Source organism: Hemibagrus wyckioides, linkage group LG19, assembly GCF_019097595.1.
Source record: "Hemibagrus wyckioides isolate EC202008001 linkage group LG19, SWU_Hwy_1.0, whole genome shotgun sequence".
Lineage (NCBI taxonomy): Eukaryota > Metazoa > Chordata > Actinopteri > Siluriformes > Bagridae > Hemibagrus > Hemibagrus wyckioides.
The window spans coordinates 3,959,055-3,986,723 of NC_080728.1; the positions used below are offsets into that span (position 1 = coordinate 3,959,055).

The following is a 27,669-nucleotide window of genomic DNA, read 5'->3' on the forward strand; positions in this document are numbered from 1 at the left end:
GGGATATTGTGTCTGTCCATTTTTTGTTTTTTGTGCCTTACCATTTATTGTACTGAGAGAAACACACACTATATGTTATGTAACAGCTGTTGTCCTAAAACAAATTGAAATTGTGAAAAGAAAATAAACTAATCAGACTAAGCATCAAAAATACTTTTGGTTACAGAAATATCTGTAGTAATGCCCTAGAAAATGACACACAATATAAAAATCTTTAAGAACATTCAAGTCAAAGAAATGATCACAATCCTAAACTACTCAGAGCTCATCTAATCAGACATACTTCATACTCCACAAAAGCATTCACAGCAAAGGAGGTCATGATCCAGCCTTTAAGCAGAGATTAATCAGTCACATGGTTCATTACAGCACATTATTTCTATTGTAATGTTGCATATATTAGATCTATTAACTAGTGTATTTCATCACTTACTGATTTATTCATTTTAGTCATTGCCAGTTTCCAAGCCTGGCTAGGTCTGCCCTGTCACACAACACCTACAATTTTACAGGGCAAACATGCTATTACACCAAGATATGTGAAGCCACCACTGATAGCAATTTTTTTTGGGTTCACATTTTGAGAAGAAATCCGATTCACACTGTCGCTGCTGCCTCTGAGCTGATATCAGGGAAGAATAATGCCAAAAGAGACACACAGAGTCGAGGAGCAATGTTCTTCAAAGTTAACTGAGACAGACAGCGAGTATTTATACAAACCAAAGATGTGGTCTTTGTCATTATCTACTGTATGTGCAATAAAAGGCATTATCCATGAGTAACTAAAAGCATAAACAACGGACATCGACGATGTCTACAGAGGTGGTGGCAGATTTCTCTACAGGTGGGCTGATGATGGAGTTTTTTTGCTCGACACATTCTTTATTCAATTACAAGAATTTATTGGTCTTAAAGAAAGGATATTGTGGTCAGAAGATAAGGTCATAGACAAAAACATCATGAAATCAGCACAGAGCGTGCCAAGATAATCAAAATACATCAACCACCACAGTGTTCTGGGCAGCTAAACATGCTCTGAGAAGAAAATCTGTATGCATGTAATTATGTATTTGATCGTATCTGATCATTTATTAAACACCAGTTTGTTTCTAGGGAATGCAGTGGATTGCTGCATCATTTGCTCCATGTTGCAAGGTGATGCTGACAAGAGCATGATTAAAATGGTAAATAGTTTAAAGAAGTATGTTCTAGATCAAATTATTAATATGAAAATTAAACTATTAGAATATAATCAAATATTTTTATATTAAATTTGTGTAGGCCTACATGTAACATTAATCACAGTAAAAACAAAAGTTTTGAAATGAAAATAAATGTGAATGTATCTACTGCTCTGTATTTCTACTGCATCGTTATTGTTATTTTATTGTCCCTGATTCTTGTGCAAAGTTAAATATTATGTTATAATTTTGCAGAATTTGAGCATTTGCTGTAGCTTTCAAGTGCTTGAGGAGCAGAGTGGGAAAAAACGTAATGCTAAAATGCTATCATCTGGGTTCATGTGAAATATCGTCATTAATAAGTACAATAAATCAGTAGCTGCAGAGGGGAGATGGTAATCTAACAGCTACGTTTCTGAACACCAAGCACAGCCATCACTATTTACTGTGTAAACAGCTAGTGAAAGAGTTTTATCCATGAAAGAGCACTGAATGTGTCTCACTAAGAAGCAGGTCATGTGACTCTCAGAGAACTGAAGTATTGTTGTGAAGAAGTTTCTCCACAATGATGTAAGACTGCTAAGCTACAAAAAACTTATTAACTTCAACTTCCTGTTCTTAAACATGGTGCAAAGTGTGACTGATTTATACAGTGTACTTTCCCCCAGCTGTTTTCAGAATGTTTTTGGGGTTTTTATTTTGGGGTGATTACACATTGAAATGTGTTGAGTTTTTGTTGTCACCTGACATCATTTGTATGTGTATAGAAGTTGGTGAGGACAACACAGTTGTTATTTAGGTACTGAGTGTTCCTTTCAAAAAATCTAGTCAAGAGGGCATGGGTTTTGATCAGGTTTATTGTACGGACCTCAGGTGAACATTATCATGAAAATACTGTATATTAATCATATAAAAAATCCAGTGAATAAATCATCTGACATTTTGTCCATACTTTCTGTTACATTTCTAGAATGAAACAAACCCAAGCATTAAAGTATCATTAGATGGATTGTTGCCAACTGCAAATAACAGTTTCTTGATTTGGAAAAGCCGTAGTTGTTGTGTTTTTAAATCAGTGAGATCTATTTCAGGAGATTATTAAAGGAATTATCTACAGTTGTTATTTGTTAGCCAAGTGTTGTTCAGTGTTTCCAGGGCATAGTTGTAGGGTCACATTAAAGTAAAAACCTTTCACTAGACCACTCTCACTTCCTTCACACTTATTTGTATATTTATGGATTCATATCAGTAGAGTAGGCAGAAATCTAGTTTTAGTTGTGTCTATAGAAATGTAAAGTTGTGTCACATCCATGTCTTTCCAGTGAATCAAACAGCTCAGTTTAACTCAGCAATAAAAGTCCCACAAAACATTCATGTTTGTTTTAAAATATACTTTATTAATTGTAAAATCTGTACAAAGTTCATCCAAAAAAAGCTCTAAACACATTTACAAGTAAAACTGAAACTGTAAATAATGCAAATAAACAGTAATTGTCATGACTTCAGGTCACAGGATAGTCACGTTCTCCCAGTAACTTTAGAGATAGAACATTTCTGTGGAAACTCTAGAGACTGTTGTGTGTGAAAATCCAGAGATCAGCAGTTTCTGAAACACTTGAACCCGTCCATCTGGCACCAACAACCATACCACAGGTAAAGTCTCAGAACTCACACTTTCTCTTCTTTTTATTATTTTTCTTACAAAATTAATCATCAAGAGTAACTCCTCCTACAGCTTTCTACATGCACCAAACTCGGCATGGTTGTTCATGGTGACATATCCACCCGACTCCAAAAGTATTGGCACCCCATCTCTCCACTCGCCTCCAGATGGATCGGGACCCTATCTGTCTGCTCTCCACCAAATGTATTGCCCCTGAATCTCCCCACTCTCGACTACTTGCTCCATCAAGCCAACATCAAAATTTGTCGTGACAAACTTTAAAAATCTAAACATCTTCTCTATTCCCCAACATGCAGGAACACTGGAGTCTTCATCACACACAGATATTCATTACATCCTGAATATAAAAGAAAAAGATGTGAATTAATCAGCACAAAGTGGACTGTGGTACTTCATGATCAACAGCATGTAATCATCTCTGCTCCAAGAGAAACATCATCATCTCCTGTTTATAATGAATCCTTCAACATTTCTTCATTCTTACTAACATCTGTGTTCTAACTTTTAACCAGAACAAATGAGAACTTCCACAAGTTCTAACAGGATAATGAGCAGATATTTACCCATCACATCACTGCTCTTATCCAATCACAGGAACACTACTGTGTCATTTAGCTCTTGTTCTACATTTATATTTAAGTGCAGACTTTAAGAAGAAGCTGAGGTGAATTTTACAGGAATGACAGAAGACACAATGTTCATTTACAATCACTCTCATGCATTTTGTAGACTCTGTCTGAATCCCTGTTTTCTGCCACCACATGAATTTTAAATCAACAAACTTTACTGAACACAAAACAGCATTAAAGACAATTGTTAGAAAAATTCACATTAAATAGAATATGGTGAAATTTTCTAAAACTGGTTTTATTTCCTAACCTGGTCATCTGATATTTATTGGAACTAAAGAGAAATGTGCAAACTAATGATAATGAGGTTGAATGTTTATTAAAAAAAAATATTATTATTACTTACATCAGTGTCTGTAGTTTGTAATGTTCATCATCCTTAAGAGCAGAGAGCAGCTTCTTTCCTGAGTCTGATAGATTATTCCAGAACAGATTCAGTTCTCTCAGGTGTGAGGGGTTTGATCTCAGAGCTGAAGTCAGAGCAGCACAGCCTTCATCTGAGATACCACACTTAAACAACCTGTAGAGAGACACAATGACAGTCTTCATCAACAGATTTTTATCTTGGTTTAAGACTTCCTTTAAAGATGATGTGTTTGTAAATGATTTTATTATTCAGAATGACATGAGGATTTAATATCACCTGTTTATTCTAATGAACAATGTCATTAAAATGATCCCCCTGAGTGTTAGATTTAGTTTCTCTCATCTGTTGTGTGTGATATTAAACTATCAGCAGCTGAAGCTGAACAGAGGACAGCAGACTGACCATCAACTTTAACTTTAATCACTTCACACAAAGCCTCTTTATAACACTAAAATAAAAAGAAGCAAGCTCTTTCATGGTTTTATTATAGTGGAAATCATTTAAAATTCTTGATTACTCCAGATTAAAAGATACTATTTCTTAATTATAGATTGTTTATTTATTTTTTTTCTAACATAAAGTGCTATTTTAGCTTGAAAAATCAAATCTCCATTTTAGCTTGACCAAAACAAAACAAAAAACAAAACCAAACCAACAATCTCTGAATCTACTTAATACTACAAATAAAGATTTCCAGTCAAAAAGCTTTATCAACAGCTTTTTCAAGCCTGAATTCACTCTTATATTGCTTTTCTTCAAATGTCAGAAGAGTCTGACAACAAGACCTCCCACAGTTAATTAAACATAATCATCTGCAATACTGATGTGTTAGCAGCAAAAATCATCAGTATAGTGATGCTGCAAATTCTTCTTATGGACTGAGTTTACAGATAATAAACCAAATCACAAGTGACCATCACAAGTTATTTTTCACCTCGACTGACCGATCATACTCTCTTTGGAAGTTCACTACTGACCAATCAGTGTTGTGTTTTCAAGCACGATTTGAATAGAAGTTCATGTCTTCATGTGAACAGCACAGCAGCAGCAGATCCCCGTATTAAAGCATACAGTTATTCAGTTACTCCAAAGAAAATGAAGATGCTGGGAAGCTTTTATAAAGATACTGAACAAACCTTACAAAGTCCATCTAACAACCAGGAACTAAGTGTAGCCTGTGAGCTGCAGGCCTACCTACAGTCACGTAACCTGGATAGTGAGGGGGATCCATTAAAATGGAGGAAAGAACAACAAAAGATCTACCCAAGGACCTCAAAACAGGGAAAAGAGCTACAAGTTCCCCTTCAGAGAGGGTTTTTAGTACTGTTGGAATATTGGTGCTCACTTGTGGTCCTCCCTAAAGCTGGATCATGTTGATAGACTTGTGTTTCTAACCAAAAACCTTGGCAATACATATGCAGGTATTGTGTAGGCGTTGTGCATTCACCACTGAACCATTCTGTTTTCCACAGTGAAGTCTTATTATAATTTAATTTTGTTATTAAATGTTAGTGTGTAAAACAGGCCTACTTTTATTTTAAACAGAATTTAACATGTTCTGATTTTTAAATGCAGAGAACTCTTGTATTTCTGTTCACAAGTTTTATTGATTTGGCTGTAAAAAAATGCATGAGTGAAAATAATTGAAATAAAAAAAGATGATATCTGACAGACTATATGTGGCCCTGTGATGGACTGGTGACCTGTCCAGGGTGTACCCCTGCCTTTCACCCAGTGTGTGCTGGGATAGGCTCCAGCAGATCCCCACGACCCTAATGAGAAATAAAGCGTGTATAGAAAATGTATGGATGGATATCTGACAGATATCCGACTCTTGATCGGATTGTGAAAAATCATCAGTGTGCAGAAAAAGAAACAATCTTCCTCCTCAGGACATTGATGATGAAGCTAAAACTTCTGCTTCATTCTCACTATTAGAGAATGTGTCTTACTGAGGAGCAGGTCATGTGACTCTCAGAGAGATGATCTTACCACAGTTTCTCCAGTTTACAGCGAGGATTCTCCAGTACAGCAGAGAGACTCTTCACTCCTGAGTCTCCTAGATTATTATCAGACAGATTCAGTACACTCAGGTGTGAGGGGTTTGATCTTAGAGCTGAAGTCAGAGCAGCACAGCCTTCATCTGAGATACCACACTCACACAACCTGTAGAGAGACACAATGACACAGTCTTCATCAACAGATTTTTATTATATAAAGTATAATTAATACTGAGCAAAACAGAAAAGAAAAGAAATCAAATCTCAAAAGCCAGCAGAACTTAAAAACTTTCAAAATAACTTGAACTGAGTTTTTAATATTAAAGTTTAAATAAAAATCAACATACAAATAAAACAATAGAGAGAGACAGAACCCCAGACACTTCAGCCAAATGCTCACACTCAACACTCATTCAGATCATGGAGAGAGAGAGAGAGAGAGAGAGAAAGTAACACTAGTAAGCTATCACCACTATGCACTTCCTTGGCATTAACTACACAGCTACAAATCCAGAGCAGCTCCAGAATAATGGACACTGAGGTAAGTGCTGAACATGTTCACTATGAAGACACATCATCATCTCTTCTCAAATGAAACTGTTTACAATCTCTGTGTGGAACATTCAGGGAATTACATTTTCATGGTTCGGGTGCAAAAGCAAAAGCTGTGACTTTGAGGAAAACCCAAAAGACAGACTCCAGGAAACCTGGATTAGATCAATGTCTCACTGCTCCTCTAACTATAAAGAATGAATTCTCCAATCTATTAAACACACTACTGTTAAGAAGGGAGAGACTCGGGTGGAACCATCATTTAGATCAGATTTTACGGCACCACAAAAATGAAATAAATCACACATTGGGCTTAAAAATGAAGAAAGATATTTTAAACAGAGCAAAAGACATTTTCTTGTGTCCAGTGAACATCTCTCCCAGTGACTCCCCTTATTATGATGAGGAGATCCTACTCCAGCTCCACACTGAGATCTGCAGCTTCCAGGCCCAGGGAAGTGTGCTGATCTGTGGAGACCTGAACTCCTGCAGTGGCTCTCTCTCTGACTTTAACACAGAGCATGAAAACTATTTTAGATTTGGACATCATTAGCCCAGAAACCTTACTAACCTTCCCTGCCATGACTTTGATTTGCAGGTCAAAAGAAATGGAAATGATCTGCTGCAGCTCTGTGAAAGCCTGGCTCTGTACATTGTTAATGGAAGGACATGAGGAGACTCTTTGAGAAGATACACATTCTGCTCAGCTCTTAGCAACAGCACAGTAGAGTATAATGATAACAGATTGAAACCCTTTCTGTGTCAGCGCATTCACTGTTAAAACACTAACCCCTCTGTCTGATCACAGCCAAATTCATTAACAGGACAAGAACTAACCCCACTGCACACACACACCTTTCTGGACACTACATACACTCACAGTGAGGAAGACATCAGTCTCACACTTAGAAATATAAACCCTGATTTCATTAGAACTGTACAAACACAACTGACACACAAACTGAGGAGTCCATAAACACTAGAAATTTCTGGAAGCAGTGGAAAACTCTAAATAAATCTAAATCAGTATTACAAAATGGTGACGTACTGTATGCATCAAACTTTAAGTCTACACACACACAACACTACAATTAAAAAGCTGAACACATCAGAAATGCCTATAAAAGATTCCCCAGACCCCCTGAACCTGAATCTGTAATTATTCCCCACTCAACCTGTAGAGAGACACAATGACACAGTCTTCACTGGTTGTACACAGGGACGTTTCTAGAGTTTAATCCCTAGTGGAGAACAAACCACCAAGAATGTTACAAAAGTAAAAAGTCTATTTATTTATTTAAATTCTGGTGACGTTGAGAGTATTTATATATTTATTTTTTCGGTTAATTGTTTTTTTTATTTTGATTTATTTGTTTATCTTTAATCATGTTATGCAGCCAACATTAATGAAAGTATGTGCTGCTGATCATTTCATTCGCTCAATTTTACATTAATTTACTGTAAAGACTTTTGCTAAAATTGTTTACGTAAACTTTTTCAGATCACACATTTTTGAAAGTATATAAAAAACTTTAAATCCACAATTTCTCAGTCCTCAGCTACAATGTTGTATTATGATTTATCTTCTGAGTGCAAGTCAAGGTTTCTTCTGAGAAAAGTTTAAGAGAGGAGAAGTACAGTCAGGGGGCACAGTGAGAGGGACGGGCTTTATGAAGATGCACAGGGTATTTTCACTTCAGCTGCTGTTACAATCAGCCTTTCTTCAAAATATGTCAAATAATATAAATGTTTGAAGAGGAAAGCCTACTTTCAGACGTATCTACTGTAATCTTCCTCATCAGACACTGATTTATCAACAACATTTTACTGGGGCTCGAGTGATGACCCTGATTGTAGACAGTTTGTCTTATTGTGGACTCAGTAACACACACTATGTCTTTAGAAGGACAACACATAAGACTAGAACTTGGACTTTTCTATTCTACTTCTAATTCTACATGAAGTATTCACTATATATACACACTGTGTATGGTTATGTATGGGACAAATCAAATTTGACTTTAAAATGTTTTCAGTAACTTTTCCCTGCTTTACACATAATAATCTATATAATCTTTCTTTCTTTTATTTTAATCAGAGTTCACCTGAGAAGATCAGACTGTCAGTAATCAGACCTAAAACAGGATCAGACTCTAAATAGTTGTTGGAGAAGTTGTTAGTTCATTGGTGTATTTTTTTAACCCAGACTGTGAAAGTGTAAATGGTTTATTCAGTATTGACAAGAACAACTGTGACTGTGTTTTATTTATACAGAATGTCTTTATCTATTATTATGACCTGGATGAAGATTAGACCATGATTTATAATATGATCTTACCACAGTCTCTCCAGTTTACAGTGAGGATTCTCCAGTACAGCAGAGAGACTCTTCACTCTTGAGTCTCCTAGTTTATTCTCAGACAGATTCAGGTATCTCAGGTGTGAGGGGTTTGATCTCAGAGCTGAAGTCAGAGCAGCACAGCCTTCATCTGAGATACCACACTCACTCAACCTGTAGAGAGACACAATGACACACTCTTCATCAACAGATTTTATCGTGGTTTAAGACTTCCTTTAAAGATGATGTGTTTCTAAATGATTTTATTATTCAGAATGACATGAGGATTTAATATCACCTGTTTATTCTAATGAACAATGTCATTAAAATGATCCCCCTGAGTGTTAGATTTAGTTTCTCTCATCTGTTGTGTGTGATATTAAACTATCAGCAGCTGAAGCTGAACAGAGGACAGCAGACTGACCATCAACTTTAACTTTAATCACTTCACACAAAGCCTCTTTATAACACTAAAATAAAAAGAAGCAAGCTCTTTCATGGTTTTATTATAGTGGAAATCATTTAAAATTCTAGATTACACCAGATTAAAAGATACTATTTACAAAAGTACAAAGTGCTTTAAGTCTCCATCAATGAATATATTAACACTGGTTCAATAGGTTACAGACTTAAGATACCAATAGTCTAAAATTGTTTTTTAAACATATAACAATACATAAAAACAGGGAAAGATAAGAGCTAGTTCAAGTGCTTCAGGAAAAAGGTCTTCGTTTGAAGACGGTCAGAGACTCTGCTGTACGGACATCTAGGGGAAGTTCATTCCACCACCTCGGTGCCAGAACAGAGAAGAGTCTAGATGAATACCTGCCTTTTACCCTGAGAGATGGTGGGACCAGTCGGGCAGTGCTGGTGGATCAGAGAGAACGAGGTGCAGTGCGAGAGGTAATAAGATCTTTGAGGTAAGATGGTGCTGGTCCATTCTTGGCTTTGTAGGCAAGCATCAGTGTTTTGAATCTGATGAGTACAGCTACCGGAAGCCAGTGGAGAAAACGCAGCAGTGGGGTGGAGTGGGAGAACTTAGGCAGGTTGAAAACAAGCCCTGCAGCTACATTTTGGATCATCTGCAGTGGACGAATTGCATTCAGAGGAAGACCTGCCAGTAAAGAGTTGCAGTAGTCCAGTCTCGAAATAACTAGAGACTGAACAAGAACAAGTGTGGTTTTTGCTCGGTTGGAATGAAAACCTGCACCCACACCGGCCCTTTGTGGATACGGTTTGACACAAATGTCCTACACCCTAGGTTCTTTGTAGCAGAGACAATTTTAAATTCCTTTAATATTTCCAACATTAAATTTCCATCTCTTTGGATGGCTCTTTCCAGTTCCTCCAAAGTTACAGCCTTAATGAACTCAAAATCAGCATCTTCAGATACTCAAGACAGATTATCAAGGAAAACTTTATCAACAGCTTTTTCAAGCCTGAATTCACTCTTATACAATTCTTGCACTGCACTTCTTCAGACCTCCCACAGTTAATTAAACATAATCATCTGCAATACTGATGTGTTAGCAGCAAAAAGCATCAGTATATTGATGCTGCAAATTCTTCTTATGGACTGAGTTTTCAGATGATTTTTCACCTCGACTGACCGATCATACTCTCTTTGGAAGTTCACTACTGACCAATCAGTGTTGTGTTTTCAAGCATGATTTGAAATACAGCATCACAGAAGTTCATGTCTTCATGTGAACAGCACAGCAGCAGCAGATCCCCGTATTAAAGCATACAGTCATTCAGTTACTCCAAAGAAAAAGAAGATGCTGGAAAGCTTTTCTAAAGATACTGAACAAACCTTACAAAGTCCATCTAACAACCAGGAACTAAGTGTAGCCTGTGAGCTGCAGGCCTACCTACAGTCACGTAACCTGGATAGTGAGGGGGATCCATTAAACTGGAGGAAAGAACAACAAAAGATCTACCCAAGGACCTAAAAAGACTACTTCTGCATATCAGCCACAAGTTCTAGTGTTCACTGTTCTCCAGAGCAGAGAGTGTGTACACAGTGGACACAGAGCTACACTTTCTAACAGACTGTAAAAAAGTTCAGTTCTCTCTCATGCCCAACACTGACAAACTGTTTATTCTGTTAGGAGAAATGAAGGAGAGCTGCATTTTAGCAGGACAGTAGTGATGGGAAGTTCGGATCATTTTACTGATTCGGTTCTTTGAATCTCGTTCAGCAAAATGAACGAATCTTTTTTCGAGTCATTTCGTTCACTTCAGCAGAATGTAATTAAAATGTTCCATGTTAATTCTCTAACACATCTACTCACCCACATATTGATCACATTTCAAATAAGAAAGAACTGTCATATTATAAGTAATATCTTACCGGTGTCTTGAGGCTATGCAGTCTGTTACTTCATCACCTCACCTCCGGATTTTTTGGGTCGAATTGGTTCGTTCTTTTGTCACGTAACATCCTAAACTAAGCTATGCCGTACCGTCTTCTGTATACCCAACAGAATGATTAATCTCCCGCGCCTTCGGTTCGAGTCATTTTGTTCATCACGTGACAGCCCCGTATGGCAACGCAGTCGGAAACAGAAAAGATTAGTTTACATAACAAGTCTTTGGATTCACGTTGTTCATTCCTGTAAAGTGACTGCTTCCCGTCTCAGTATCTTATGACAAATACAATATTACATTAGTATTATTGACTTTATAACGTATTAAATTATAAAACTATCAGATATCATAAAATTATCAAAATATTTGTGCAATAAACATTTTCTGAAAAATAATAATTCTGTCAGTCTCCTTTTTTATTGTTTAATATTTCTTGAGGATATGTGTGGTGTGTGAGGGTTTTTTAAAAAATAAATAAATACTTGGAAATGCTAATTTGCCTGTTCTGTCTTTATCTGTAAACAAATACTACTTATTAAAATAAACTAAACCTGCAAACACAAAATACCTATTGTTGTTTATTTAGCCACCAATTGTGCATTTACTGGTATAATACTGATAACTCAAACTCATAAATGACACAGGGGCATAAGAGAAAAGCAAATAACACTATTAATGTGAATAATTAATATTAGTTTCATACATTAAGGTTATGTTTATGTCAGATTTGTCATATAAGTTGTTACCCAATTTTAAATAAAACAGGTAAAATGGGGAGTTAAAACTGGAGTTAAAATGGTCAGTAGTCAAATGTAATGTGCTCGGGTCATCAAGGGTTCAGTTGAAGTGCAACTGTCACTCAAGGCTGTCACCAAGGGAACAGTGACCCTTCCACACCCACCCCCCATTGTTTTGCACTAGGTGAGAGGCAGAGAAGAGACTTCAGACGGATTTTAACACATCAGGAGAATGAGCACCAGAAAAAGGAGTGATGTTTGGACTCATTTTGTTGCATTTTTAAACACTGAAGCAAAATGCAACATATGCAAAAAAAAAATTTCCACTAAAGGAGGACATTTGAGAAGACACCTTAAATCCTCACATCTAACTGTGCTGTTAGAACAAGTTAGAACAGAGGGTGAAGATGGTGGCTCTTCTGGAGCTGTTTCTACCAACAGTCCTTCTACAGCTGGTGCTTCAACTGCTTCAACCACATTTACAGGATCCAGTATGACAGCAGCACCCAGAACCATCCAAGGACCAGTCAGGCCAAGGAGGTCACAACAGCAAACTCCTATGAGCAGTTTTGTGACAAGACCAATGGATCCTCTAAGACAAAGCAAACTAGACGAGGCTCTGGTCAAAATGATTGCTCATGACTTTCAGCCATTTTCTATTGTGGAGCATAAGGGCTTTAAGGAGTATTCAAATCTTCTGGACCCATCATAAAGTCTACCGAGCAGAAAAACACTGTCAAAAACTGTAATGCCTAGGCTGTATGACAAATTAAGAGCAGATATAATGGACAAAATCAAGTGTGCCTCTGCTGTATGTCTCACAACAGACTGCTGGACTTCTGTGACTACCACCAGTTACGTCACCGTGACCAGATATCTCAGGTGTGAGGGGTTTGATCTCAGAGCTGAAGTCAGAGCAGCACAGCCTTCATCTGAGATACCACACTCACTCAACCTGTAGAGAGACACAATGCCACAGTCTTCATCAACAGATTTTTATTATATAAGGTATAATTAACACTGAGCAGAACATTAGTGTCAGATTGTGAACAGTGGGTGGGCCTGGGTAAAACAGGGTGGGCACAGGTTTGAAAAGAAACTCAAAAGCCAACAGCCACTCAAAAGAACTTACATGACTGTAAAAAGTGACCAATGAGCTGAAAGAGGTTTTGTTTTTAAATTACTAGTTTATGTAGCATGTACACACACACACACACAACACACACACACACAGTCTTTTCAGTCTATTAGGAGAACTAGTCTGCTACACGGATACATTTCATAAAGAATTTTCAGATAACCTCCTATCTCCTGGACTGCTTTGTCTTGACAGACAGACACACTGCTGCTCACCTGGCAAGTGAGCTGACCAGGGTTACAAATGAGTGGGGTGTGGGTGACAAAATTGTTGCTTGTGTTACAGACAATGCCAGCAACATGGTTTCAGCCCTTAGAGACCACCTCCACTGGGACCACATAACTTGTTTTGCCCACATGCTGAACTTGATTGTCAGAGCTGCACTGAAGGAGGTACAAGAAATGTTACACAAAGTCAATTGTTGAATTCTTCCACAGAAGCACAGTTGCTTCTGACAAGCTCAAGGCCACTCAGAGACAGATGGGTCAGTAGGAGGTTACTAATAAAGTCAGTGCAGAAAAGTAAGTAGTTCAATATTTTTGATTAAAATTTATATTAAAATCACATTTTAATATATTTAATATATTTATATTGATTTGAGTTTTCTTGTAGTCATATTAATAGAGAAGCATGTGTAATATTAATTTATGACTTTGTTATAATTAATTGTATGCAAACAATTGTTTATTTTCATAGCTATGTGACTGCCTCCAAAGTCATTTTAATGACAAGAGGACTTCTGTTCTTCAGAATGTTCTTCTGTGTACAAAAGCCTTTCTGAGATCATGAAGGCAAGACTTTGCATTGTGGCCACATCTGTGCCATCTGAGAGAATTTTTTCTAAGACTAGCCAGATTATCTCTGATAGAAGAAACAGACTCAGCCCATCCAAGGTCCAGGAGCTTGTTTTCTTGAATGCAAACATGCCTTAAAGCAGGATCAAAAAATATAGCCAGTGTGTAACAAGCCTATTTATTTATTTATTTATTTATTTATTTTAATTTATTTTATTAATTTTTTTATGTAATATAGTTTTTAGGCTTTATATTTTGTTTTAAAATTTATATGGATATGATTATTCAGCTCTGTGGCTGTATAGTGTAATTTATTTTTATTTAAATTTATTTGATTCATTTTTGATAGTTATTCCCTTATTTATTAGTTTTTTGTTTTGTTTTGTAATAATTCAAGAGTGTGTGCAGTGTTATAATAAGCTATATTGTAAAGGTGTGTTTTACACAGACAATCCCTAAATAATTTAAAAGCCCAATTTGTTGTGCAATATTGTTTTAGGCTTTATATTGTGAAAAGTTAAATGGTAATGGATATTAGGCTCTGTGGCTTTATAGTTTGCTTGAGTTTTCATTTATTTTATTTTATTATTTATTTTATTTATTCATTTTGGGATAGTTATTTCCTTTGCTGTAAATCTTTATAGATAAAAATAAACAATAAACAACAATTCAAGAGTCTGTACATTGTTATAATATTCTATGTTACAAAGGTGTAGGTTTCTACATTATCTACAACTCTATTATTAAATAACTGCATATGGATTAAAAACAACACTCAGATTTATGCATGAATTTATACATTTCTATTTTCTACACTGCAGGGTTAGCTGATGTTTATTCAGATAAATAATACAAAGAATAAATAAACAGTAAGTTAATAAATAAAACAAAATAAAAAATGAGTAGATAAATAAGAAAGAAAGAAAGAAAGAAAGAAAGAAAGAAAGAAAGAAAGAAAGAAAGAAAGAAAGAAAGAAAAGAATGAATGATTTTCCCTAATGAAGTTTAAAGCATTAACCAACTCTTTATTAAAACATTTAGTGTTCTGGAAAAGAACCATAATGACAGAAATTCACACATTTATAGTCTGTAGGAAATAAAAAGCTATAATGCACCATATAACAGTAAGAGTAAAAAAACTGTAAGGAGGGTTGAGAATGAACTCATTTCTGTCTCCAATAAAGCGGTCATGTCACGGTACAAAAACGAAAGACTCGAACCTGAAGACTCAAAAGGAGAACTAATCTTTTCTGTTTCCGGCTCAGACTGCATTGCCTTAGCATACGGGGCTGTCACGTGATGAACCAATGAGTCAAACCCGAGGACTCGAAAGGAGAACTAAGCTTTTCTGTTCTTTTCTGATCTTATGCGATGTTGCGCATGCGCGGTCAACATAAAATGAGCGAATCACTCCCGGAGACGAATCGATGTTCTCGAGTCATGGGAAAGATTCGTTCAAAATGATCACTACAGGACAGTACATATCTGTCTGTCACAACCTGAGGGATACTGACTAACACACCCAAACAGATCTGGCAACCCTGTTCATAGCAGCTAGACGGAGATGTACTGAACAAACATTCACTGACAGAATAAACACTAGTTCAGCTTTAAGAACAATAAAAATGCAGTTTTTGTAAGCTCCTCTTGTTTGCTCTTTTGGTTGTTATGTAAATATCTAATTCTCTATTTTACATAATTCCATTTTTTTTTTTACATCATCTCCATGTCACTGCTGATTTTAACCCCTGCAGCTCACACACTACATTTAGTTTGTGTCTCAGCTGCAGTTTGTGTGATTAGTTACAATGTTTTAGTAAATTTCACTGTAATTTCAGACACATTGCAGTCACATCAGAGTCTGTGAAAAATCATCAGTGTGCAGTGAAAAGAAACAATCTTCCTCCTCAGGACATTGATGATGAACCTAAAACTTCTGCTTCATTCTCACTATTAGAGAATGTGTCTTACTGAGGAGCAGGAAATGTGACTCTCAGAGAGATGATCTTACCTCAGTGTCTCCAGTTTACAGTGAGGATTCTCCAGTCCAGCAGAGAGACTCTTCACTCCTGAGTCTCCTAGATTATTACTGGACAGATCCAGTGTTTTCACAGTCAGATGCAGTTCTCTCAGACTGGAGGTTTCTGATCTGAGCGCTGAGTCCAGAGTTGACCAACTTTTCTCTCCAAGTGAATCACACCTGATACTGAAGGAAATAAAATAAACATAATGAACTCACACTAGTATAATAATGAACCTTCTCATTTTCATAAATGCTGAAAGTACAAACACCAGTTAGAAAACATGATTTAAGGGACACTGCAGACAACATCTAAAACTGAACCATCAATACATCTGTTGTAAACATCCTCAGGGCCGTTTCTTCCTGTAAGTGGTATAAGTGTTAGCTTAGGGCCCCTGGACCACCAGGAGACACCATGAGTTTACTATCATTTGGTGAGATATCTGGTGTGTAAAAACTAGGGGTGCTCCGATCAGGATTTTTGGGGCCGATCACCGATCACTAGAAGCTGTATCTTCCGATACCGATTACAGGATCTATTTGAAGCCTTATCATGTAGCATTATTTATTAAACTATATTTAACAATGATGTAAATTAAGTATTGAAATTACGAGAAGAGGATTATCTTGAATTGACAACTGTATTTATTGGCAAGCTAAAACTTAAAACATAGCAGCCTGTGCCTGGTCAGTAATTGGGAACAGCTAGGAGCTGGACAAATACAACTTTCCTGCAGATTATATAAAAATAAATAAAACAACAGACAGAACAAACAGAGTCTAACTAGACACTAACTGATGTTATGTGGTCCTTCATAAGGCTGTGGACATGTGTAAACACTGTTTGGTATAACTGCAGCAGGCATACATCCGTGAAATATTTTCACCCTGGCATAGTGTAACGTGAGTCCAAGTAGGACATGAGTCGCTGGAACCCTTCATCTTCCACAACAGACAGCGGCTGATGATCGAGGAATATGAATTCCATTATTTTGTCTGATATTTCTTTATGCTTCTTACTCTCCTTGCAGTAGGGTTGCTGTCTTTGAAACATCTCTGTTAGCGACAGCTGAGTGAGTGGTGCTTGAGTTGATGAACTCTCCCGCTATCACTTAGCGCTAGCCAACTTTGGAAACTGCTCATATTCCTTTACGTGACTAACCTTCAAATGTCTGATGAGGTTTGTGGTGTTAAAATGCTTTGGGTGCTTCCCGCCTGGTGGAATTTGCTTGTTACTGTCAGGAACAGCTGGACAGTTCCCTGCCAGGCCCAGAGAGGGCGCTGGCAGGTGAACCTTGGAAGCCTGCTTCTTTGTGTGTCTTTTGTTACGCCCTTCCTATTGTTCCTATCCTGACTGTGTCACCTGTATCCCATTAGCCCCAATGTCCACCCCTATAAATAGGGATCCTTGTGTTTATGTCCTTGTCCATGATTGTTATCTGTACCGTGGTTTCTGTTGGGGTTTTGTTTGTTAAGTTCCATGTCCAAGCGAAGGTCTAGGTTTTGTTTTCGTTTTGTTTTGTTTAGTTAACCACGCCATGTCTAGTGTTACGTTTGTTTCCCTATGTCGCATCTTAAATGTAATAAAAGCAGTGCTTCGCTGAATCCTGCACATGGGTCTCATTCTACCGTGTGCTGGCGTGCGCACACACACCACGGGCGTCTGGGGTCGAGCCCCGCATAGGGCGGGGGTCCCAGACGTTACAGTTACACAGGTTGCAGATTGCTAATGTATTGTCTTTTTCACACACTACCTGTAATTGCCAGACCGGTGAAGCCATTTTAGCAGCACACACAAAAAAAAATTGTCTCACAAGTTTTGTGTCATCTGATCGGCTTTTCTAGATCGGCCATTATAGAGACCACCGATCAAACTTCCCAAAGCAATTATCGGCCGATTATGATTGGCGACCGATCAATCGGAGCACCCCTAGTAAAAACAACAAAGAAAAAACAGAAAAACCAAAAACAACAGTAAAATAATTTACATTAATTAATTAGTTTTAATTAGTTTTAATTTAATTAGTCAATTTGTTCACTTTCTTGCTTCTACATGTTGATGTCATTAAAATGGGTAAAGTTAGTGGTCAACTACAGCTAACTAGCTAGTATCTAGAGTAGGGTTTCCCCCCGTCCTGTATAATATGGGATTGTCTCGTATTAAAATAAAACACTGTGTCTCTTACTGAGTTAATATGGGATGTGATTTGTCCTGTATTCTCATACACATTATTTCATACACACACTTCACAGTGGTGAGAAAAACATAATGGTGAATAAAATTAAACCAGTTTCACAAGAAATAGCGTGTACACGTGCTGCATGAGCTCACATTTCAACATCTCAACGTTGAGTAGTTTTATGAATTAAATCTAAATGTCTCAATCGTTACATATTGTATTCACTGTGTATTTAAATTAAAACTGTATGGTACGAGATCTCCGATTCACTCAGTCACATGTTCACCACATGAACTGTAAATGAGCTAGTCACATATTAGCATTGGGCTAGCAACTTCAGCAGCAGCAACTTAGCAGTAACTCTCACATTAAACTTTACAAAACGCAACACTGATATTCTACTTCTTATTTATTTCCTGTGTCTTCCCTTCCCTTCCTGTGTTCATAAGCTTTGCCATCTTTTCTTAATTATCTTTTTAATTAACCCCTTCATTTCAGCTTTCCCCAGAGGGACACTGACATTTATTCTTGAAGTTTTTTACCAACTCATCCTTTATTTCATTTCCTATAATCCCCACATGGGCAGGAATCCACAAAAAGAAAACCTGAGAGAAAAAAAGAGTCTGGAGTGTTTCTATTAGAATATTTCTAATCACTTCATAGCATATTTCCTCCTCTCCTGGGAAAGTGTGTCTCAGTCCCACTAACACTTGCTTCAATTCAAATAGAGAAAATACTGCATCTGTTGTGGAACAAAACCTTCTTTTCTCCTCAAACTTCCTGGTTCTCTGCCAAACACTGCTCTCTGTGCCTTCTCATTTCATTTGATATATATTTCCATTACTGTGTACTTTACTAAATGTTTTAGCTAATTCTTCTGCTTTTTCACTATTAGATAGAAATTGCATACCATCATTAATTAATACAGGAAGGTTATTACACCTATGGACTCCACCCATTTTCTTAAACCATTCCCCATAATTCACTTCTGTCTACCTTTTCTCCTACAGTACCTATAATTTCTTTTATCATCTTTTATCACTTTTCGTACCTCAGCCTGTCCTCTATTTAATAAAACCTACAAATGTTTTTCTTCCTTTTTTTGATTCACGGTTTCTTTCTCTTATTACTACATTACATTCTTCTGTCCACCATGGGACTGCTTTCTTCTTATAATTTCCTGTATTTTTCCAGTAATCTTCTGCAGTATTAATAACAACTCCACATATTTTATCAAGTTCCTTAATGTCTACATTCACTTAACGCTTCACTCTTTCCCTTAAAATCATTCCAATCTGCTGTTTTGAACTTCCCCCTAGGTATAAATTCTCTATTTGCTATAGCTACTTCAACCCCTAATTTACATATAATAAAGTGATCACTTCCCATTGTTAGATCTAAAACTGATTTTTTTCCCCCTGTTGTCAAATCCATTCTTGTTCCATCATTAACACATATTAAGTTCTCCAAATCTAGAAACTCTTCCACAACTTTCCCATTTTGTTCTGTCCATTTTCTCATTATTTCTAACATGTTTCAGTCTTTTAACATCCAGTACTGATGCCCCAGACATATTTCTTTGTATATCCTCAGTTGTTAAATCTGTAGGCACTCCTGTAATGACTCCTCTCACCCAATTCCTTTCTTCCATTATCATTCATACTACTTTTTACCCATTAAAGATTTTAGACCAGCTGATCTTATGTGCTGTTTATTGTCTGATTGAAGATCAGTAATTTCTATCTTGTACAATCTTAGTGCTTTTTATTTTACCTACTGCTTCCTGCAATGCCTTTGTTACTTTGATTGGGTTTAGTGTATTCATTGATTCATTCAGAAACTTCCCTTTAATTGTTCTTGTCCCCTTTCACTATCCGATTCAGATATTTGACTTCCAGCTTTCTTTATTTTCCTATTTTTCACTACAGTCCAGTTACAGATCTACCCCTTCATAAACCACACAAAACATCCTGTCTTCCACTTCTGAATTGCTACCAGAAGCAGCATCACTGCCTTCCATCTCAGTCACACCCCAGTGTTAGCAACTGGCCACCTTTTATTTTAGAATCTTCTATAAAGGTTTATCCTTCTCATGACAGGGGGACTACTTCCTGAGATTCTGGAAGTGTCATGACTTTAACAAATAATCAATTACTTTCCTAATTACTATAGGAAACATTTTACAAAATGAATTAACTTCGAAAACAATAATTATTTCTAGTAAATCTGTTGTCCATTAGCTTTAAAGTTTACTTAAGTATAACAGAACAACACGACCTCTTGGTGCAATTATTCATAAACATGGTATTAGCTTCCACTGTAATGCCGATGACACACAGCTATATGTTTCAGCTAAGTCAGATGAGAGACACCAGCTTATTAAGATAGAAGAATGTGTAAAGGACATTGGATGGTCACTAACTTCCTCCTGCTTAACTCTGACAGACAGAGGAGATTGTAGTAGGACCACATGCAGCTAGAAGTAAGCTTTCTGATTACAGAGTAATGGTGGATGGTCTTTCTGTTTCATCTTGTCCAGCAGTAAAAGATCTTGGTGTGATTATTGACTCTATTTATAATCCCACTCTCTGTGTTTATAATGATTTATAATCCCACTCTCTGTGTTTATAATGATTTATAATCCCACTCTCTTGTGTTTATAATGATTTATAATCCCACTCTCAATGTTTTATAATGATTTATAATCCCACTCTGTGTTTATAATGATTTATAAACCCACTCTCTTGTGTTTATAATGATTTTTAATCCCACTCTCTGTGTTTATAATGATTTTTAATCCCACTCTCTGTGTTTATAATAATTTATAATCCCACTCTCTTGTGTTTATAATGATTTATTATCCCACTCTCAGTGTTTATAATGATTTATAATCCCACTCTCAGTGTTTATAATGATTTATTATCCCACTCTCTGGTGTCACCCAGATGAGGATGAGGTTCCCTTTAGAGTCTGGTTCCTCTCAAAGTTTATTGTATTTTTGATGGAGAAGTATAGGGATGGTCAGAGAGAGCTGCACTGTGTGTTTGTAGACTTGGAGAAAGCGTATGACAGGGTGCCAAGAGAAGAGCTGTGGTACTGTATGAGGAAGTCAGGAGTAGCAGAGAAGTATGTCAGAGTGGTGCAGGACATGTATGAGAGGAGCAGGACAGTGGTGAGGTGTGCTGTAGGGCAGACAGAGGAGTTCAAGGTGGAGGTGGGACTGCAGCAGGAATCGGCTGAGGTTTGCGCTGGAGAGAAGAGGAATGGAGGTGGAGGTTTGCGCTGGAGAGAAGAGGAATGAAAGTCAGTTGTAGTAAGACTGAGTACATGTGTGTGAATGAAAGGGAGGGAAGTGGAACAGTAAGTTTACAGGGTGAAGAGGTGAAGAAGATACAGGAGTTTAAGTACTTGGGGTCAACAGTCTAGAGTAACGGAGAGTGTGGGAAAGAGGTAAAGAAGCGAGTGCAGGCAGGTTGGAATGGGTGGAGAAAGGTGTCGGGAGTTCTGTGTGATAGAAAAATATCAGTGAGAATCAAGGGGAAGGTGTACAGGACAGTGGTGAGACCGGCCATGCTGTATGGTTTAGAGGCAGTATCACTGAGGAAGAGACAGGAGTCAGAGCTGGAGGTAGCAGAGCTGAAGATGTTGAGGTTCTCTTTGGGTTGGACAGGATTAAGAAGGAGTACATCAGAGGGACAGCTCATATTGGATGTTTGGGGGACAGAGTTAGGGAGGACAGATTAAGATGGTTTGGACATGTCCAGAGGAGGGAGAGTGAGTATATTGGTAGGAGAATGTTGGACATGGAGCTGCCAGGAAGGAGGCAAAGAGGAAGGCTAAAGAGGAGGTATATGGATGTAATAAATGAGGATATGAAGCTAGTGGGTGTAAGTGTAGAGGATGCAGAAGATAGGGAGAGGTGGAGAGAGATGATTCACTGTGGAGACTCCTGAAGGGAAAAGACGAAAGAAGAACCCTAGACTGGGTCATAACAATGGTGCAAAATAATCATGAGCCAGGAGCTCTGCTGAAATTCCACCTGGGTCTCACACACACACACACACACACACACACACACACACACACACACAGCTCTATAGCTACATTAAAGGACAAACAACATACTACAGTCCAGTCTGGTTTTCCCTTTTTGTGTGTTATACTTCCCCGTGTGTGGTCATAAAAATCATAAAATATCAACAACAACAATATCAACAACAATAACAACAACAATATTACTATTATTATAAAAATATAAATAAAAATGTTTCCTCTAACAAGTATAAGGCTTTTCAAAAGTCAGCTTTCTATGAAAGGCCATTTCCACCTCACAACTAAAAACTAATAATAAATCAAAACTGTTTTGGGATTAAAATTTGTATAATTGCAGTTAACATGGTTCTGTCTGTCTGGTGGAATGTCCACATGTTTAATAGCTGACCTTCAGATATTTTTATTCCCTATTTTATCTATTTACATTAACTCCACTCTGTATCACTTTCAGGTCAAAACATCCCAAAGTTCATATTACTCAGAGTGTTTTCAGTTTCTCTCTTTCTAACACTAACAGTAGAACAGTTTTATTCAGCTTTACTTACATTGCTTTTCTGGAGGCTGTGATCACAGGCATCATCTTCAGAACAACAGTTTCTGTTATCTTATCTGTACTGATATATTTACTCAGGTCAAACTCTTCCAGCTCCTGTGCTGAGGTCAGTAACACAAACACCAGAGCAGACCACTGTGAAGAAGAGAGTTCACTTTGTTTTCCAGATTTCAGGTAGTGCTGGATTTCCTCCACTAGAGAATTATCACCCAGTTCATTCAGACAGTAGAACAGATTGATGGATTTCTCTGTAGGAAGATCTTCATTGATTTTCTTCTTAATGTACTGAACTGTTTCCTCTATGCTCTGGGAGCTACTTCCTGTCTGTGTTACTAAAGCATGTAGGAGTTTCTGATTGGACTCCAGTGAGAGACCCAGAAGAAAGCGAAGGAAAAGATCCAGATGTCCAGTCTGACTTTCTAAAGCCTGATCTATAGCACTCTTGTGTACATCTGAGATTGTAATTATAATTAATTTAATCAGCCATTTAAAGCCTTTATTCTGACCAAGAGCATTTCTCTTCTTCTTCATGAATTTCAGGTGCACATACAGAGCTGCAAGATGTTCCTGAATACTCAGATGAACAAAGCAGTACACTTTACTCTGGTGAAGCCCAAACTCCTCTCTGAAGATCTGTGTACACACACCTGAGTACACTGCTGCTTCTGTCACATCAATGCCACACTCTCTCAGGTCTTCCTCATAGAAGATCAGGTTCCCGTTCTTCAGCTGCTGAAAAGCCAGTTGTCCCAGTTTAAGAAGCATTTCTTGATCACTCTCCAGCTTCTTTGTGTATTTTTCTCTTATGATGTTTGTCTGAATGATGAGGAAGTGTGTGTACATTTGAGTCAGAGTCTTGGGGATCTCTCCACTCTCTGCTTCACCCAACATTCTCTCTAGAACAGTGGCTGAAATCCAGCAGAAGACCGGGATGTGGCACATGATGTAGAGGCTTCTTAATGACTTCAGGTGTGTGATGATGTTATTGGCCAGGCTCTGATCACTGATCCTCTTCCTGAAGTACTCCTCCTTCTGTGGGTCATTGAACCCTCGTACCTCTGTGACTCGATGCACACACTCAGAGGGGATTTGATCAGCTGCTGCTGGTCGGGAGGTGATCCAGATGAGAGCAGAGGGAAACAGATTCCCTTTAAACAGGTTTATCAGCAGCACCGGCACTGATGCTGATTCAGTTACATCACACACTCTCACTGTGTTCTGGAAATCTAGAGGAAAACGACACTCATCCAATCCGTCAAAAATGAACAGAACCTTTTCCAAACTGGACATTTCTGTTTCTTTTGTTTCCTTAAAACAGAACTGAAGGAGCTCCATCAGACTCAGTTTCTGGTCCTTCATCAAGTTCAGCTCTCTGAAAGGAAGTGGAAATATGAGGTGGATGTCCTGATTTTCTTCCCCTTCAGCCCAGTCCAGAATGAACTTCTGCACAGAGACTGTTTTTCCGATGCCAGAGACTCCCTTTGTCAGAACAGTTCTGATGGGTTCATCTTGTTCAGATAAAGGCTTAAAGATGTCGTTGCATTTGATTGGTGTTTCCTCTGTTGTTGTTCTCCTGGATGCTGCCTCGATCTGCCTCACCTCATGTTCATTATTGACTTCTCCACTGTCTCCCTCTGTGATGTAGAGCTCTGTGTAGATCTCATTCAGGAGGGTTTGGGTTCCCAGGTTTATTATCACTCCATTCAAACACTGAAACTTCTCCATCAGATTTAATTTGAACTTTTTCTGGAATTCATTTACAGCCACAGATTCTGGGTCATGCCTGTGATATGGTGAAGCAGGAAGATGTGGTGAGACATGGGCTTCAATTATTAGACTTTAAGATCACTTTTTTCTGACTGGTTACCACAGATAGTTCTTTATAATGTTCTCACTATGTGTTTACTTTCATCTACTGTATGTTTTCTATAATCTAATCACTCTGTAGTTAATAACAGCAGAGAGGTTTATAATACCAGTGTGTCAGAGTCACAGTCATGTTGGTTTGATCTTACCCTGTATCTGTGGTGATCATTTCTCTTCTGTCTCCTGCCTTCTGTAGAACACTGGGAACAAAAAGTGGAGTTGATCAGATACATCACTTCACCTATTTTAATTCTAGTTATTCTAGGTTTATTTCTGTGTGTCTGTTAAGGGTGTGACTGAATACAGCACTCTGAATGAACAGGTAATGTGTTCTAAACAGATACAAATACAGATACAGTTTTTAAGAAATCTTGTCTGAAAGGTTCACAGGTATAAAATCCCTAACTATAGCCAGTATAATACTACAGCCTGGATGTGACACCAGTCCATCAAACATAGGGGCAATTTATGTTCACCAATCCACCTACTGGCATGTGTTTGGGAGGTGGGAGGAAACCGGAGAACCTGAAGGAAACCTACATGGACAAGGGGAGAACATGTGAAACTCCACACAGACAGACACTGGAGACCCTGGAGCTGTGAGGCAGCAACTTGTATTTCATCAAAATAATAAAAAACAATAATATTGTAATAATAACTCAATAATAAAAACACATTTCTGTCAGTCTGCAGATACTTTCATTATCTTTCTGTATGACTTCTGAAATTTTCATTCACTGCTTTTCCCTGTCTCAGTATTAAGTCTCAGATTAAAGTATTAAGTATTTACAATATTTACACAACATTTACACTCACACTGAAATTTACACTACATATATTTCTATATTAACTAAAAGTATCAACACTAAAACTTATACTGTATAATATAAATATCAAAAATATTAAAATTGCTGCTAATGACTGTGTAGTGTGGCTTTTAAAGGGGAACTTCAGACAAAATCTAAAATTGAACCACTGAGTGTTTTAAACATCCTGCTCATGTCTTACAGTGATCACACAGCAGCTCTGTAGATTTACTGACTGAATTCTGGTGTAACTCTAGAAGATTGGTATCCTGTCACTGGATAAATGATGCTATGCGGTGGTCTAGCCTGCAATGACCCCAAATATATTTGGACACTTGAGCCATTACAAACACATGAATCTCACTGCGTTACAAAACAACATGTGAAACCAAGTGACATTTATTTTAAAGACACCATTAGCACACTTTCCAAGTAAAACATTCAGCAAAAACTTTTAGACATTAAATAAGACAAAAATGTTTTTAGACTCTTAATAGTGGCTTTATTAAGGTCACAGTTACAGTGTTTTAGTATGTATTTTGTTATTCTGTTTATCTAGTTAAATTTCTCTTTAAGTGTGACTTTAGCAGTGACATTAACAGTGAGGAGACGTTACCTGTGTAGAAGTGAGGAGTCTCCATCTTTAAACAACAGAGGAGGATTCATAGACTCATCAGTCTTCATGGAGATACAGCTGGGTGCTGGTGATTCTGATCTCTTTCCCTGGAGTTTACTGTACAACATTATAGACAGTCCTTTACTCATTTATATACACTCCTTACTGTTTTAACTCACTTCTTAATTTAATGAGGATTTTTTAAATTAGTTTTTAATTAAACTTTCCTTACAGTAAACAGAATACATTTTTATTGTTAAGTAGTGACTGTTAGATTTTTAATAATATTAAACCCTTTGGTTAAATTCTTTCATATATGCTCACTAAATAATTTAGATATGAATATTTAATGACTAGAACACAAGGATGTTGTAGGTTACCAGTTGTTTGATGGTGGGGAAACATTATCTGTGTCTAGATCAGGAGTCTCCATCTCTGAATATTAGTAAAGTTTGCACAAACATACAGCTGAGTCCTGAAGAGTCTGATCTCTTCTGCTGGAATGGATCACACTCCTAGAAAACACACAAACAAATGTGCAGTTAAACTTTCACACAATAGTTTTCACATCTTTATTCTTAAAGAAAAATGCTGCTCCTTTAGTTTAAAAAATTAACAAAGGTTTGACCTCTCACTTGATGACTCTCTTCAGCAAGTCATTCATTTATTCATTTTCAGTGATTTATCCTGATCAGAGTCAAACCAGACAAACCTGTATACACACACACACACACACAAACACACACACTGTTGTCCAACAGATAAAGGAAACTACCCAGACACAATAACAGATGGGCAAGTAAAATGTTTTCTTTTTTACATGTTGCGCCGCTGTGCCACGTTTGTATTTGCACACACACTAGTTTATTATTGACGGTGTAAAGTGTGGTTGATGTTTATTTTAGACTTGTTTTTCCGTTCTGTTTGGGAAAATGTATTTGGTTGTTTGGTTGTGTTTTGGTATTTGGCCTCTTGGAATGGGAGAGGGCCTGTACAAATATTTCTGCATATGGGTCTGTGGCTGATTTACTACACCACTGGTTATACGGATCTATTAACAACAGCCGCAGCTTTCAGAAATAAACCTTTTAGTTTTACTTCTTTTACGATTTTACTGAGGCGAAAATAGAAAAACTAAATGTAAAACTATATTCCCCAAACAGCTTAATGTTTATTTTACGATAAATTAAAGAGCGGAAGCTGAAAGGTCTGTAGAGTTCATACACCATCAGAACAGCTGTAAAGATTTACTACATCTGATTTCACACCACTTTAATATACAATATATCCACATTCTTCTAACATAAAGTCGTTAAAAATAAACAAATAACTCACCTTTAGTCAACAGTCCTTGTTCTGTGACATTAATATCCCCGATTCTGCCTGGAGATTTGTAACTTTTGCAAAATGGAGTCGAGGCGGAAAGAGAATCACTTTCACTTTGGTAAGATTCATTATGATGGATGTGTCGTTCCGGACTGAGTCGACTCTTTGAGTCGGCTCCTTTGGTAGGAAACTGATTCACAAATGTAACGGTGGAAAGAAGTGCGTTCATACACTCTCAAAACAAATGAGTTTAAAACAACACACCGTGCTATTTCCTATAGACACCATATAGACAAAAGTATTGGGACACCTGATCATTACTAACAGGGATGTTAATGACACTACATGATAAATACACTGAGATTAATATGGAGCTTGACCCCTTTGCAGCTAACAGCTTCCACTCTTCTGGACAGGATTTGGAACTCATTGTTTATTGAATCAGCAGGATGTTGG

General features: G+C 37.3%; 1 protein-coding gene across 5 annotated transcripts; it reads right to left on the reverse strand.

Annotated features, from left to right (window-relative positions):
• Positions 1–2,563: 2,563 nt before the first annotated feature.
• LOC131370008 (NLR family CARD domain-containing protein 3-like) lies at positions 2,564–27,593 on the reverse strand. Of its 5 annotated transcripts, XM_058417008.1 has the most exons (12): positions 27,223–27,593; positions 26,516–26,599; positions 26,268–26,402; positions 25,888–26,004; positions 24,954–25,001; positions 24,615–24,665; positions 22,592–24,382; positions 15,802–15,996; positions 8,752–8,925; positions 5,854–6,027; positions 3,841–4,014; positions 2,564–3,202 (listed from the first exon to the last, which is right to left on the reverse strand). In XM_058417008.1, exons 3-12 carry the CDS (start codon positions 26,318–26,320, stop codon positions 3,196–3,198), a joined length of 2,784 nt encoding a protein of 927 aa, XP_058272991.1. In that variant the 5' UTR covers positions 26,321–26,402; positions 26,516–26,599; positions 27,223–27,593; the 3' UTR covers positions 2,564–3,195. The 5 variants fall into 5 exon arrangements, with proteins under 5 accessions (XP_058272991.1, XP_058272992.1, XP_058272993.1 ...); XM_058417009.1 differs by lacking the exon at positions 26,516–26,599; XM_058417010.1 differs by lacking the exon at positions 24,954–25,001 and having other exon boundaries at positions 27,223–27,592.
• Between the last annotated feature and the right edge of the window lie 76 nt (positions 27,594–27,669).